The 14,306-nt window shown below is 38.8% G+C and overlaps 1 protein-coding gene across 4 annotated transcripts in view; it reads left to right on the top strand.

The window, feature by feature from the left end:
- MYO10 (myosin X) overlaps positions 1 to 14,306 on the top strand; it is a 159,826-nt gene that overhangs the window by 133,574 nt on the left and 11,946 nt on the right. For all 4 annotated transcript variants that reach the window (XM_086898248.1, XM_086898241.1, XM_086898253.1 and 1 more), the window contains 9 exons: positions 931 to 1,140; positions 1,442 to 1,481; positions 1,912 to 2,814; positions 4,039 to 4,162; positions 5,406 to 5,649; positions 7,910 to 8,005; positions 11,393 to 11,486; positions 12,247 to 12,302; positions 13,832 to 13,974. In XM_086898248.1, coding sequence (XP_086754374.1) covers positions 931 to 1,140; positions 1,442 to 1,481; positions 1,912 to 2,814; positions 4,039 to 4,162; positions 5,406 to 5,649; positions 7,910 to 8,005; positions 11,393 to 11,486; positions 12,247 to 12,302; positions 13,832 to 13,974 — 1,910 coding nt within the window. The remainder of the gene's footprint in view (positions 1 to 930; positions 1,141 to 1,441; positions 1,482 to 1,911; positions 2,815 to 4,038; positions 4,163 to 5,405; positions 5,650 to 7,909; positions 8,006 to 11,392; positions 11,487 to 12,246; positions 12,303 to 13,831; positions 13,975 to 14,306) is intronic.

Raw genomic sequence — 14,306 nt, 5'->3', positions numbered from 1 at the left:
TTGAAATAAATGGATGAGTTTTCAAGTTAAATCCTTCTGGCACAATTCTCAAATTTCCCTAGGGGCCAGGCATTCAAATCCTGTAAGTGGCTTTTGAAAATAGCAGCTGAAAATACCCAAGTTTGAATTGTTTTAGTATAATGAATAGGACAGTACAGAAATTCGAAGGTCAGCCAGTATCCATCTGATTGTATCATGGCATTGGAGCCATGTTGGGAACTCTAGTTGAGTGGCAACTAGTAGCAACTAGTGGGGCTGCCCCAATCTCCCAGCTGAGATCCTGTTTCATCTTTGCTTCTTCATGGTAAGAAAACAGAAGGAAAATAAAACTAATCCACTTGGTTCTTGGAGAACCAAGACATTATGTTACTGATTAATGTTTGACTTGTTTACCTGGCTTCATGCATTCATTATGTGTTAGGTGGAGTTGTTCATGCCATCTATTTATTTCTCTGCTTTTTCTACAAGTCAGTTGAGGACAGTTTAAGGAAGCTTGTTTGCATAACGAGGCAATTTCTTTTCATGTGCTTATTAGTCCTGTTCTTATATTCTGACCACTGTGTTACTTAAAAACAATATCCCCTTTTTAATGCCAGCTATCCTGCTATGCATGGTCTCTCTTTTCAGAGCTGTGGGATGACTGTATATATTCTTTCTCTGCATGTGTGCACACACACAGAACTGTCTTTTTAAGCATCTCCTTGGCAGGGACATAAGAACATGCAAGAACATGTGCATTTCCTTAACGAAGACACACGCAAGTGCTGTCAAGAAATGAGAGAATCTTGCTTCTCAAAGGGAGAAGAATGCAAACAGTGGGGGAGCTATCACAAAGCTAGAACTATCATGAGCTCACTATTGCAGGTCACCATGGCAAGATCTCTCACAAATGTTTCATTACAAATTTGTTTCTTTTTTTTCTCTCCCCAGAAAGCGGTACAGGAAGGTTCTCTACTACGTGGTTGTGATACAGAAGAACTACAGAGCATTCAGCGGTAGGAAGAGGTTCCTGTGCCTGAAGAAAGCAGCCACAGTCCTTCAGAAGCAGCGGCGAGGCCAGCTTGCTCGGCGTCTTTACAAGGAACGACTGGAGGAGAAGCGAAAACAAGAGGAGGAAAGAAGAAAAGAGGAGGAAGAAAGGTGCAGTCTTTGGCTTACATCACTCTCCTGCCTGTGCCATATTAGGTGTTGGTCTGAAAACCTTTATTTCAGGCTATTCTTGAACAATTGACTTTGGAAACCTTTGCTGCTTTTGCTAAAAGACTCATACAGCTATCATGGTAGTTTCATATTCACAAACAAATTCGTTGTGATCTTATTTTTGGCTGTCTTTTCCAGGTGGCAGATGATCTCTGTAAGCTGAGCTATTGCCATAGCAAAGGAATGTGATGAGCTTGTGTGGAGCTTAATTGACTGACTTTTTTTCTTCACTCACTTTTAGGGAAAGACAAAGGCAAGAAGCAGAGCGTCTTGCCCAGCAGGTAAATTATATTCTTAATGCTTTCAGCCACCTATTTATTTGAGTATCTCAACCCAGCAATTAAAAAAATAAAAGGTACCTGTAGCATTAAAACTAAAATAATTACAGGAGCTGGCAGATAAAGCCAAAGGAAACTCAATATAGTTTGCATGGAAATTTCTTTCACCTGATGCTTCATTTAATTTCCGGCAAAGACTGAATTTTCTGCACATACTTGGACTTCTTTTGCTCAGCTATCTCTGAGCAAATGTAATAATGCTTTAATTTTTTTCTTTTTCTTTCCTTTTCGTTTCTTGCTGATATGAAGATAGGGCTCTTTTTAAACGAATAAGCATGGTGGAGTATAGAGCTTTAGAAATAAATTTTAAAAAAGAAGTTTGCATTTAGGGGCCTAACTTGATTTTATTTTGTTTCATTTTACTTTTCTACAGGCTGAAGAAGAGAGAAAGAAGCAGGAACTGGCTGCCATTCAGAAAGCTCAGAAGGAGGCAGAGCTGAAGCAGGAGGTGGAGAAGCAGAAAGAAAGCAGGCAGGTGGAAGAAATCCTGCGTCTGGAAAAAGAAATCGAAGACCTGCAGCGCGTGAAGAAGCAGCAGGAGCTGTCCTTGACAGAGGCTTCATTACAGAGGCTGCAGCAGCGTCGAGATGAGGAGCTCCGGCGGCTTGAGGATGAAGCCTGTCGAGCAGCCCAGGAGTTCCTGGAATCTCTGAACTTCGATGAGATTGACGAATGTGTCCGAAACATTGAGAGGTCTCTCTCTGTGGGCAGTGGGTATCCTGCTGAGCTGGCTGAACAGACTGGAAATGCCTGCAGTGAAAAGCCCAATTTTAACTTCAGCCAGCCATATCCTGAGGAGGAGGTAGATGAGGGCTTTGAAGCCGATGATGATGCATTTAAAGATTCACCCAACCCAAGTGAGCATGGCCATTCTGATCAAAGGACCAGTGGCATCAGAACAAGCGATGATTCCTCAGAAGAAGATCCTTATATGAATGATACCGTGGTGCCAACAATTCCTGCTGCCAGCGACACCATGGTCTTACCTCCTGGCCATGACACAGTGAGTCTCCACAACTCTTCGAGCGGCGAATCCACGTACTGCATGCCAGAAAATGTATCCTGCAGACCCCCCGATTCTGGGGAAGTCATTTCTCCCGACGGAGACTATGATTACGACCAGGACGATTATGAAGATGGTGCTATCACCTCTGGCAGCAGTGTGACCTTCTCTAACTCACACAGTAGCCAGTGGTCACCAGACTACCGGTGCTCAGTGGGGACGTACAATAGCTCTGGAGCATACCGGTTCAGCTCTGAGGGAGCTCAGTCTTCTGTAAGTAGCAATATTTTTATTATCTAGTAAGTGATAGATGCTTTCTGATTATTTTTTTTCCCTGCTGTGCAGCTGTAGACTCACTGTAGCTGTTTTTAGAAAACATTGTGCAGCTTGATTTGCTCAGGGCACCTATGGAAATAGTGGTCTGTTGCCATCTAGATGTCACCGAGTTGAGTGCATTAGAGTCAGAGGCAGCTCAGATGCTGTTTGCTCTCTGCACAGATATGGTTTTAAGTGCTTTAATGCGGCACTGTGTGTTACTCGGTGAGGAGCTCAGTGCACAGTGAAGTTCTCTGTGTGTGTGTTTGGAATTGGGGTACCAGGTAGCATGTTGGGGAACTGATTTCAGGAAAGCCAAATTTAGTTATGTGTGCAAGTTGCAAGAGTATTGAAGAATAAATGCTTGCAGAAGTCCCTGACATGCCAGGTGTATAATCTGAGGTTATTTGAAGAGTAAAGTTCATGCAATGGAAAATGTTTAAGTTATTGAGGCAGACAAACATTCTGCAGAGAAAATTTTCAGTGCTGTTTACTGAGTATACTGTGGAATATCCTTCTACAAATACTTTTGAAAGAACATTATTTCCTCTACCACCCAGTGTTTCTGTGAGACTGTCTGACTGGGAAAGTCAAAAGGTATTTCAGGAACACTCACTTGTTTAGAATGAAAACTTTAATGATATAATATCTACATTTGAGGCAGTGATAAGCAGTCCAAGAGTTGTTGTGGTTGTTGGAATAATTTGACAGTTCTTGCCTGAGGAAAAAACGCTTTCAGTGCCTCTGTTGAGGATGCCTTCCTGGTGCATGACTCTGGATGTGTGTCAGACACAGAACAGAAATTCTGACTTTCTAGGGTGAGGGACAGCTACTGCAACACCTTGTGCAATGTTTCTTTCTCAATACTTTTTTAAACTCTTCCCCACAGCACTTCAGTGACAGGGGCAAGTAGAACAAGGTAATTACCCTGACCATACTCTTGCAAAGGGAGCTTGCTCTTCCTGAGCATCTACAAAGCTTCTACACAGATTTGTTGTGTAATCAAACAGTTTAAGCTGCAACTTACTACGATGTACTCCTTCCTTTGTTAGCTGGATGAAAACCAATGAGGAATCATGTCCTTCCAATGCATGACAAAATGCTTTAGGTAGAGTCTTCTAAAATGACTTGATCTAAACTTTTTCCTGAGATACTATGACCTTTCTTTCCTTTCTTGTGTAGTTTGAAGACAGTGAAGAAGATTTTGATTCCAGGTTTGATACGGATGATGAACTTTCCTACCGGAGGGATTCAGTCTATAGCTGTGTCAGCCTGCCCTACTTTCATAGTTTTCTGTACATGAAAGGTACTGGATGAATCAATTTGCTAAATACATAAAGTAACCAGAAATATTTATTGTTTACTTTAACATGAGACTTAACAATTCCTGTAGAGTTAAGCTGTTTTCCTAATTTACAAAGGGTGATTTTATTTAATTTGAGCTGTTCTCAAATTAAGTTATGTGCAGTGGCTTACATCTAGCAACGTGTTTCCCTCTGCAGAAAAAGATTAATATTTTGGGTTGCCTCTGTTTCATCTTACATGTTTGCTGGCTCACAAACAATGAAATATTCAGTGTAGAGTAAAATAACTCACCAAGTAAATTATACTGAATTTTGAGGAAAGCTGATTCCTGCTCTCAAAACCTTGTAACATAGACAACATTCTACATTGCAGACCAATATTACTGACCTTAGTCAAATTTCACCTTGGATCTGGAAGACATGAACAAGGTTACATGTAGCAAAGGGATGTGAGGGACTCTGGAAGAATATACACAGGAGTTCTCTGCTTAAAATTCTTGGGTTTATCTTCGTAGCAAATTGTAATCTAGCTGAATCCTTGTATGATTTCATGACTGTAGTATACCTTATTTAGGTATAGGAGCAGTGATAAGTGTACACACCACAACGTTTGTGTGGAAAATAATGCAGTTGACAGTAGCATGGCTTTTACTTTCTGACAGAGCTAGCAGTCAGTTTTTGTGGGATGACAAGAGCATGTTGGTTTGGTTAAGGTTTTTATGACTGTGATGTAACTCCAGTGCAGGGTGCATGGCCTGCTCTGTGGCCACACTTTGGTGTGACTGAGCTCACACCGGTTTATTTCCTACTCTAAACACAGTCGGGTTTTGTGGTTTTGTATTAAACAATGTTACCTAATAACCTGGAGAGAGGAAAGAGCTTAACACTATTTTTTTTAGATTATCATTGAAATACATTGAAAGCTGTCTTAAAGATCAGATTCTCATGTGCAGCAAGACTTTTCAGTAATTTATAATTATAGGTATGTTATGTATATGTACATGAAATTATATGTACGTTACTTATATTTTTGTAATGCAGAGATTTACTACAATTTATAATTGATAATTTATAATTTAGATTGACAATAATATTGGTGGCCTTTGTGGCTTACAGCAGAGACTCAGTTTAACTGCAGTGTTGTTCGTCAGCACCTTCCAATTTTGATACTGTTCACAGCATCTCTTTTATGATATAGTTGTTTGTTTTAACTGCATATAAACCCACATTTGTCTCTCTTGCCAGGTGGCTTAATCAACACGTGGAAACGACGCTGGTGTGTCCTGAAAGATGAGACCTTCCTGTGGTTTCGTTCTAAACAGGAAGCACTTAAGCAGGGTTGGCTTCACAAAAAGGGGGGTGGATCATCTACGCTTTCCAGAAGGAACTGGAAGAAAAGATGGTTTGTTCTCAGACAGTCCAGGTTGATGTACTTTGAAAATGACAGTGAAGAAAAGCTGAAGGGTGCCATGGATGTCCGAACTGCCAAGTAGGTTTACATGGTTTTATGTTAGCCATGGTTCCTTCTAAGTAGTACTTGGAGCTCAGTCTGGGAAAACAGAGTGCCCTGTCTACAAACTGTGTGAATGCAAGCAGGAGGGTGTGTGTGGTGAAGTTAGTGAAAGCAAGTGCTTTCCTTAGTTGGCTCTCTCTTAAGTCTAGAGAGTGCTCCAGAGCTAAGCCAGTGCCAAATACTTCAGAAAAATGCTGCTGTAATGAACCCATCTATGCTTTCTCCCAGACTAGAGCCCCTACTTTGTCTGTAAAGATTTCCAAGGCAATTTGGGGCATGTTGCCAAGTCTGTAGCTGCAGGCAAACCCAGAATGAAGAGGGTGGAATTAATAGTCCCCGAGTATATTGAAGTTCGCATGGGTCAAAGTTAAATCTTCTGTATGTATTTAGATTTTCTTTTTCATGCTTTAAATAATTGTGGTAGTGTAGAAAAGTCTTTAAAATGCATATATTCATTAAAAAAAAAAACAAGATTACTAAACCTAATAACTTATGCCTTGTTAACTGAAGTTCCTTAAGCCTAAGAACTTTACATTTCCTGAAGCATGCAGAAATTTTCTACTGGATGGTATTTTTCCTTCTAAACAATTTAGGATTATCTACCTAATTTAAAAATTAGTGTGCTAACATTAGTTGTCTCTTTTCTCTATAAAGTGTGCCTAAGCTTTCATCCAAATCAGAGAGAACCAGAAATGGTTAGTAACACTCAGTTCCACTCTGTGTCTTATAATCTGCAGCTATCCAATTTGTTTGTTAGTTTAACAGAGACCTTAAACTAAATTGAAATCTATGATTAATCTTTTCTTTGGCAGTACTGGCTTAAGCCTGATTTCAAGTAGGACAGAAAAGAGTTTCAGTGAGAATCCTGACTTGCTCCTAAAAGACCAATGGGCTGCTGGCAGTCAAGTGAATCTCTGAATAGAAGCTGAAGAACCTACCATATTTTTTTTGTTAAAACTAGATTTGACTCTGTCTCATGTACCAGAGCATTTATTTAGCATAATTTTCTAATCTATTCCATCAGTCATTCTTTTTTGTTGTTGTTACCTCAGTGTTTCATTGGTTGTGCCCTATAGACCTTCTTTACAGCACGTACCTTTAAAATTGTCAGACAAAGGTTACTGAACCTAGATTGCACTGTAGGTTCAATCAATGACTTTGTGTATAAATTAGCTAAAAGAAAGGGTACATGCATTTAAAGACCTGTGTTTCATAAGAAATAAACAATAGCTTTTCTAGATAATGTTAATATTTACCAAGTGCATTCCTAATCTATAGTGCAACTCACATATTTTACCACTTTCTATTAGGGAACCTGTTCAATAGAAAAAAATCTCAGGCTGATTCACTTAAAATACAGAACAGGGAGGTATTCTATTGGACACTGTTACAGAGAGTGAAGGAATCAAACAGTACAAAAATACAGCTTTTTGTATTGATAGAAGATAGATCATCCTCATGAGTCAGATATGCAGAGCTTGTATATATTATTTATAGGACTGAGATTTATAATAATAGTATAGCTGATAAGGAAATATAGCCACTTAAGGAAATAGTAAGCTTCAGACAAATACAGCAAAACAGCAAAAAGGAAAATAAGTTCATTTCTTAAGTTACAGTGAAATCTAATGTCATTCTTTAATTATTGCTAAAGTCTTCACAGTTGTTTTTTTATCAGTATTTAGATGTCCAAACTAAAAATTAAAAATATGTAATTTTTCATCAGATGAGTGCTCTCAGCTTTTTCCAGAAGTCATGTTTGGAATTGTCTTTATGCTGACTCACAACCACACAGAATCACTAATCCAGGTTTTGTTTGTTTTCAGTTTTCAATCTTCAACAGCTTTCTTTTCAGGATTCCAAACATCACTTGGTTATGCAGTCAGTTCAGAAATACATCCATTTCTTAACTCAGTTATCTTTTCCTCTCTTGGAGTTTGATAATGCTTTGCTTTTTCTTTAGTTCTTGGTAAAATGGTAACAGAATGGTCACTTTGGTATAGTGACACTCATAGTAGTTTGAGTATTTGTACTATGTAGGCAGAAAACACAGCTGTCATTTGGCAAATGACAAATACTGGATCTGATAAATCATGTTGTGAGTTTTGCAAATGAACCTAATGAAGACTGACTTGCTGTTTTAAGTATCAGTAGTTTGTGAGCTTCTCAGCAGAACAGAATTTTCAAAATGTGGTTAATCTGTAATGCTCAATCTTGGTGTTTCCCTTTTTTTCAGAGAGATTGTTGATAACACAGGCAAAGAAAATGGTATTGATCTAATAATGAGTGATAGAACCTACCACTTAATTGCTGAATCTCCTGAGGATGCAAGGTATGAAAATCATCAGGCCTATCTTCTTTTCCTTTTCATTTCCTTTTTAACTTCTATGCCATTCTGACTTTGGCTTGTCACTAATTTGTTTGACCAGTGTCACGAAGTAATCAGGCTCTGTTAAACACGTTGCATTTAACACACTTTTTGAAGGACTTGCTAAGGAGAAAACTTTGTGGCAGACAATTACTGGGAAGAGTCAGATAGCCAATAAAAATTTGCCTGGAATTTGGCTGCTACCCTTGTATTACTAGGAACTTTCTGAAATACAATTTATCTGTAGACAAGCAGTCATTAGCCACGGATGCTGGCTTGTGGATTAGCCTGCTCTGTTTAGATGCATTGATCAAATCACTATTTGAGACCCTGTAGTCTGTCTGCCTGAAATGAAGCACTTTGTTCTTAGGGGTGGGATCTGCTTGTTTAAGCAGAACCTAAAATTTTTTCAGGTAGAAGTTATAGTGCATTGTATTTTAGAGCAAAACTGTATTCATGTAAGAGGAGTGTGTAAGAGAGTGCTTCCCTTTCTGCATATTTTAAAAGGGTCTTACTTTTGTTGCTAAAGGATCCATATCTAACCATGGGGGAGGCAGGTGGGTGAGAAGCAAGTCTGACTTGTCAGATCAGTTGTAGAGCATTTTTTTTTTTTAAAAAAAAAACAACATGCTACAGTTCATGCAAGATAATAATATGCTTGCCTATAAAAATCAAGCATTTAAATAAAGTTAACTTAGTAATCAGAGCTTATTACCCATTGCCTTGCTGCCCCAAGGCCAGAATACAGCATGCCTTTGTCAACATCACTTGAGCTACTTTGTGCAGAAGCCTCAAAAGTTCTTCCATATTCTGTTCTTTGCAAAGGTAGAATGCCTTCCTATATCACAGGACCCTGTGAGTACAGATGTAAATGTACCAATGCAAAATCCATCCTCATTTTTTTAGGTATCGTTGAAGTTATTCTTGAAATAATTTAGGAGCTTTCTAGCAGTTACTGTTAAGATTATTTTGGGATGTAAGCATATTTTAAAATGAAGTCTTAGCTAAAGTCTCTTCTACCTGACTTGTGTGTGTGCCCTAGGGACCAATAAGCAATTACCAGCACACAGACTCGTCTGTTGCCATGCATCTCCTTAATTTCGTTCTTAAAGATGGAGGAGACACTGTACATTTTTGCTGTGTACAAGAGGAACAACAACCATCCAGATTGAATTACCTTTTATCAGTGTATTTCCTGTTTCTTTTTTCTCACTCATCCCAGAAGACTAAATGAGGAAGATGTGTAAGGATTTGCAGATGGGCATGAGTCAAAGCCTCATTAACGAAACACTGTGAAAAGTGAATATCGGGCTGTGCTTGGTCCACATCTGCTATTGAAAAAATATTTTGTACCTGGACTAGATCAGGATCTGAGGTTGCTCTTTGTTCAAATTAAGTACAAAACTAAGAAAAACATGGCACAAGTCTCCAGAAGAGGAGTTACTGTTATTGAAGAAGTAATGCTTCAATGGGCAGCCACTGCTGAGGACTTGTTCCTTTCAAATCCCTAACCTTTTTCCCCATTTCTGTGCTCTGGGACTTAGCTGAAAAACAAAGGAGGTCCTGAGAGGGAAGAAAGCAAAAATAAAGTCTGTCTTTGTCTTTTGCAAAGTGCCATGATTCATTTCATTTTCACTGTTTACACAAAGATTAAATGAAATCAGGAAAACTCTGAATTGTTCTTTAAAATCCACCCATAAATTATCACTAGATGTGTATACAGTGCTATGAAGTCTTTTGTATTGAAATAGAAGTTTCACTTTAAATACATTTGCAATTCCTGAGCCCAGAAAGAGAAGCTGAATTTAATTTGTAGGAATATTTTGGTAGGTGAGGCTTAGTTTTCTTCACTTTCTTTACTTCAGTTTCAGCTTTTCTTCTGCTGGTGGTTCCTCCTCTCTAGATGACAGCTTCTCTGCTGTTTTTTGCTTTTCTTCTGCTGGTGGTTCCTCCTCTCTAGATGACAGCTTCTCTGCTGTTTTTTGTGGCATTGCCTTACATCCAGCAAAGTGTTAAATAGAACTTCTCTGTGGGTGTCTCTGAGTCTTAAAAAACAAATCAGAACTAAATATGTTCTCATCTGCTTTATGGTCTGGCACTCTCAATCTTTGTTTTTCTTCATTGCTTGCACTGTTTCTAATAAAAGCATGAGCCAATAAAAAGAATTTAGGATATGGCAGTGATGGTACTGTTTGACAGCCTACACAGTTTTTCTCAAGCTATTTTAGCAGTTTTATTCAGTTTCCAGAATTATACATTTTGAGGGAACAGTTGGCTTCTGAATGCTGGAGTTAAGGAGGCAGCTCTTCAGTGTCCTAGGCAAAAAATCTGTGACTAAAAGTGATTACAGAAAAGATAACTTCATATTTAAGTCCAATAGTTTTGCAGTAGGTTGAGTGTTTCCTCAACCCCGTGGTGGCAGGGGAGTCTCTGCAGGAAAGTGAGGAGTCTGTTTTAAAGGCTGGACATTTTAGCCCTTTGAAAACTTGGCCCCGGGTGGTTTTCATTAGAATGGCAAATTCATATCTCAAAGAATGGCATTCAGGAACCTGTTGAACAGGCCAAGCTCTGCCCTTAGATTTCAGTGGGATTCCTTAGAGCAGTTGAGCTTTATCATATACAAGTGCCAGGAGGATAGAGGTTTCCCAGAAGCAGAAGGTGTGGTTGGAATAAAATCCATCTGCAATTGCTGCTCAGAACTAGGGGCTGAACCACTGGAAACCTCCCTGCCACTTTTCCTGTTGTGGATCTATACAGTGCCAGTGGAGTGGCACAAATTTGCTCATACTTCCAGCAGCTGGATTTTTCAGTGCTCCATAGGGAACAAAAATTGTAGAGGTATTTTCTTGGGGGTTTTTGTGCTTCTACACAGTTGTGCTTCTACAGAGGACTCAGTGGACTTGGGTGGTCTCTGCAGAAGTATCACTGTAAGAAATTACTATCAGTGCAGCACAATTTATAATCTGAAGTTTGGGGTTCCCATTAAAGGCTTTGTGTGTAGCTGGCAATTTATTTTATTCCAGATGAAGCATGTGGAATCTGTTACAAAGACTCTCCAAACACTCAGATGTTTCAGTGGGCTTAAGGCAGAGATGCCACTTAGTGTACAAGGTACTTTTTGTCATGAGGAAGGGCATGACACAAGGTCGGACGGGAGATCTGGAGGGGCTTGCTTGCACCCAGTGTTACTTGAACTGACATAAAGCCTTGCTGCTTTTATGCCTGTTGACAAAGGGAATCTTAAGCAATTTCAGAAACCTGCAGAACCTGCTAGATCTCTGCAGAACAAAGGTGACAAAAGGCTTATGCAGAGCCAAAATTTTACTTACACTGCTTCCTTTCTCTCCCCAGCCAGTGGTTCAGTGTACTGAGTCAAGTCCATGCATCCACAGAGCAAGAGATCCGGGAGATGCATGACGAGCAGGCAAATCCACAGAATGCTGTGGTAAGTAAATCTCAAGAACTTTTCAAACCAAATTTTTTTAGAAACAGGGGCATTGTGGTGGCCACAACTTCTGAGAGTCACAACCTACTCTGGTGGTAGCTGTGACACTGGCTAGAGTTTCCATGTCCTTGGTCCCGTGGCTGTACAAGGAGTGTAACTTGTGATTCCTCTCCCATCATTCACCTTGATGAAAAATGACTGTTGGTTTTGGGGGTGTTTTTTTCTGATCCACTTCCCTGTCACATCACAGTGTATGCTTGATTTTGAAATTTTGCAAAGATACTGTTAATGAGTAAATTAAAAACCCAAAATTTAAAAATTTGTGATTTCCCTGATCCTGCATTTACCAGTCTGTACAACATCCACTGGTAATTAGTAGAATACATTTGGAACCTAGTATCAAGCAAAGGAAAACAAAAACTTCTGCTTAATGGCTTTAGAAGTTTGTTTTGAGAGGATGCCTTTATATTGGGATGGCAGTTTTCAGTGAAAAACTCAAGCATGTTTGGAAGCATAGAAAAGAGCAGTTTTTGAGCTCCCTCCATCCTAACTACACATAATCTTTTACTGGATCTGTTCATCCAAGTCTCTTGGTTTTCCCCTGAGCAGTTTTAATGGTTAAGAAAAACTGATGCCCAAACCTGCAGTTCATTTTGTTTGATCAAAGCTGCTGCTTCTTTCTCCTGCTGCTCAGAAGAGTACTGTGAGTAATGTAATAGTGAATGTCTGCCTCATTTTCTGGTTGGCTGTTTGTTTATAGGGAACACTCGATGTAGGACTAATTGATTCTGTCTGTGCTGCTGACAATCCGGACAGGTAAGTCAGAACCATGCCTGGGGACTTTCTTTTTCTCCCATCTCTAGCCAAAATCAGACACTTTATGCTTTAGTCTCTATATTCTACTGGCCAACCATGTATTAAAATGATTTCATTATTGCCTCCCTTTTCATAGCACTAAACAGCACATGTTAAAACATGGAATAGGAATGATGGTGTATTTTGAGGGGGCTTCAATAATTTTCATGACACTGCTTCATGCCTGAACTCTTCAGCTCCTAAAGTGATCCAAAACTGGAAGATTAGACATTTCTTTCATTCATACAACTAATGCTCCTGAAAAAAAAACCTAAACAAACAGCTTATTTTTCAGTTCCTTAGTAATGTACTAGGCAGAAAATTTAATTTGTTTTTCTGTTCAGATTCTCCTTCATGAATGTTGTATTCTTCAGGAATGAAAATTATTTCTCCAGAATAAAAATGTCTTATAACAAAGAATACAGTGCAGCATAAAAACAACAAAAATGTCAGGTTATTCTTAGTTCTTGAAGAACTAATGGTGTTTAGGGAAATAAAACGTAATCTGGATTCAGACTATGACTGGTTTATAAAGTTACTGGATGTGAGGTGTTATTTGAACTGCTGTAGGGGCTCACTCCAGTTTCTCCTCTTTGTGTACATGTGTAAAACAACTGGTGCTAAATTAGTGCTTTGTCCTTGGCCTGCCAAAACACTGATACCAGAAGTAACAGTGAGTTTACAAGCCCAGGCTTGATAAACAATACAACACAAATGTCCAGAGGTTTCACAGTTTTAAATTATTGTTTCTCCTGCATTAAATTAATGCAATAATTTAAGCATTTCTCTTGTAACCATTTTTCACATAGATTTTTTTTGTCTTTTTGGGGAAATTTATGTTATGTTTTGGGAGTTTGCTCCAGATGAAAAAAGGAATGGTAAAGGGTTAAAGCAAGCATTGTAGGCTGAGGAACCTGCCTGTCTGATCCAGAGAGCATCAGCACACTTCTCTTGGCTTGTTCTTCATGCTTCAGTGAATCCTGGTGTAGGATTGGGTAAAAGCCAGGCTCTCATTAAAAATAGATTGTATTCTCTGTGAATTGGGTTGCACTGCATTAAAAATAAAAGAATCCATGTTCACACGCTGCTCTACTATAGACCTTTGTATACTGTTGCTTGTTTTAGCTAATGTAGCTACCAACTGAAGCAGACACTCTAAATAGATCTGACCCTGAAACAGTTCTGATTCACATGCAAAGCTGATTAAAGTTCGGAAGTTTTTCTCACCACAGATTTATTGTGAGATATGGCACTCTAATGTAAACTTCCCCACCATCCCCCTTGCATTTTGGTGTGAATGTCACATCACTGAGTCTTTTCAAATGCTTAGTATTTTTTTCTTTAGTTGATAACTAATAATGCATTAAAGGTGGACGGTATTTGTCATAGAAAATGTAAACAATAAACAATTTTTATGGTTATGGGGGGCTGAGGTAAACAGTATGTATGCTGGTTATAAAGGCTGTTTCAATTGTTGTTTATTTTCATAGACCAAATTCATTTGTGATCATCACTGCTAATCGTGTTCTTCACTGTAATGCTGACACTCCTGAAGAGATGCATCACTGGATAACCCTGCTCCAGAGGTCAAAGGGGGACACTAGAGTGGAGGGACAAGAATTCATTGTGAGGGGTAAGAACTGAGTGGGGCAGTAAAAAGTAAATAACATCTGTTATGCTTTGAAGAGATTGTTCCCACAGTACAATGTGGATAATATGCCAACGTGATTAGTGTTGCAGCCTCATCTTTGTGAGGTGGACTTTACTCACAAATTAATACATTTCAATTAATTATATTCTGAAATTATATTCTTGCTGTGCTATGTAAGAAAACATTGTAACGATGACAAAAGTGTTTTCATAAGTTGATGAGTTAATTCTTCTAGTGAAACATCAAAATTGAAAGGTATTCATATTATCTTTATAATTTCATTGTTTGAGAATTTTACTTGATGTTGTTTCATA

Source organism: Cyanistes caeruleus, chromosome 1 (assembly GCF_971803275.1).
Source record: "Cyanistes caeruleus chromosome 1, bCyaCae1.hap1.1, whole genome shotgun sequence".
NCBI classification, from domain to species: Eukaryota; Metazoa; Chordata; class Aves; order Passeriformes; family Paridae; genus Cyanistes; species Cyanistes caeruleus.
Note: the sequence above shows the minus strand (reverse complement) of the source record. Positions and strands in the feature narration are given on the sequence as shown.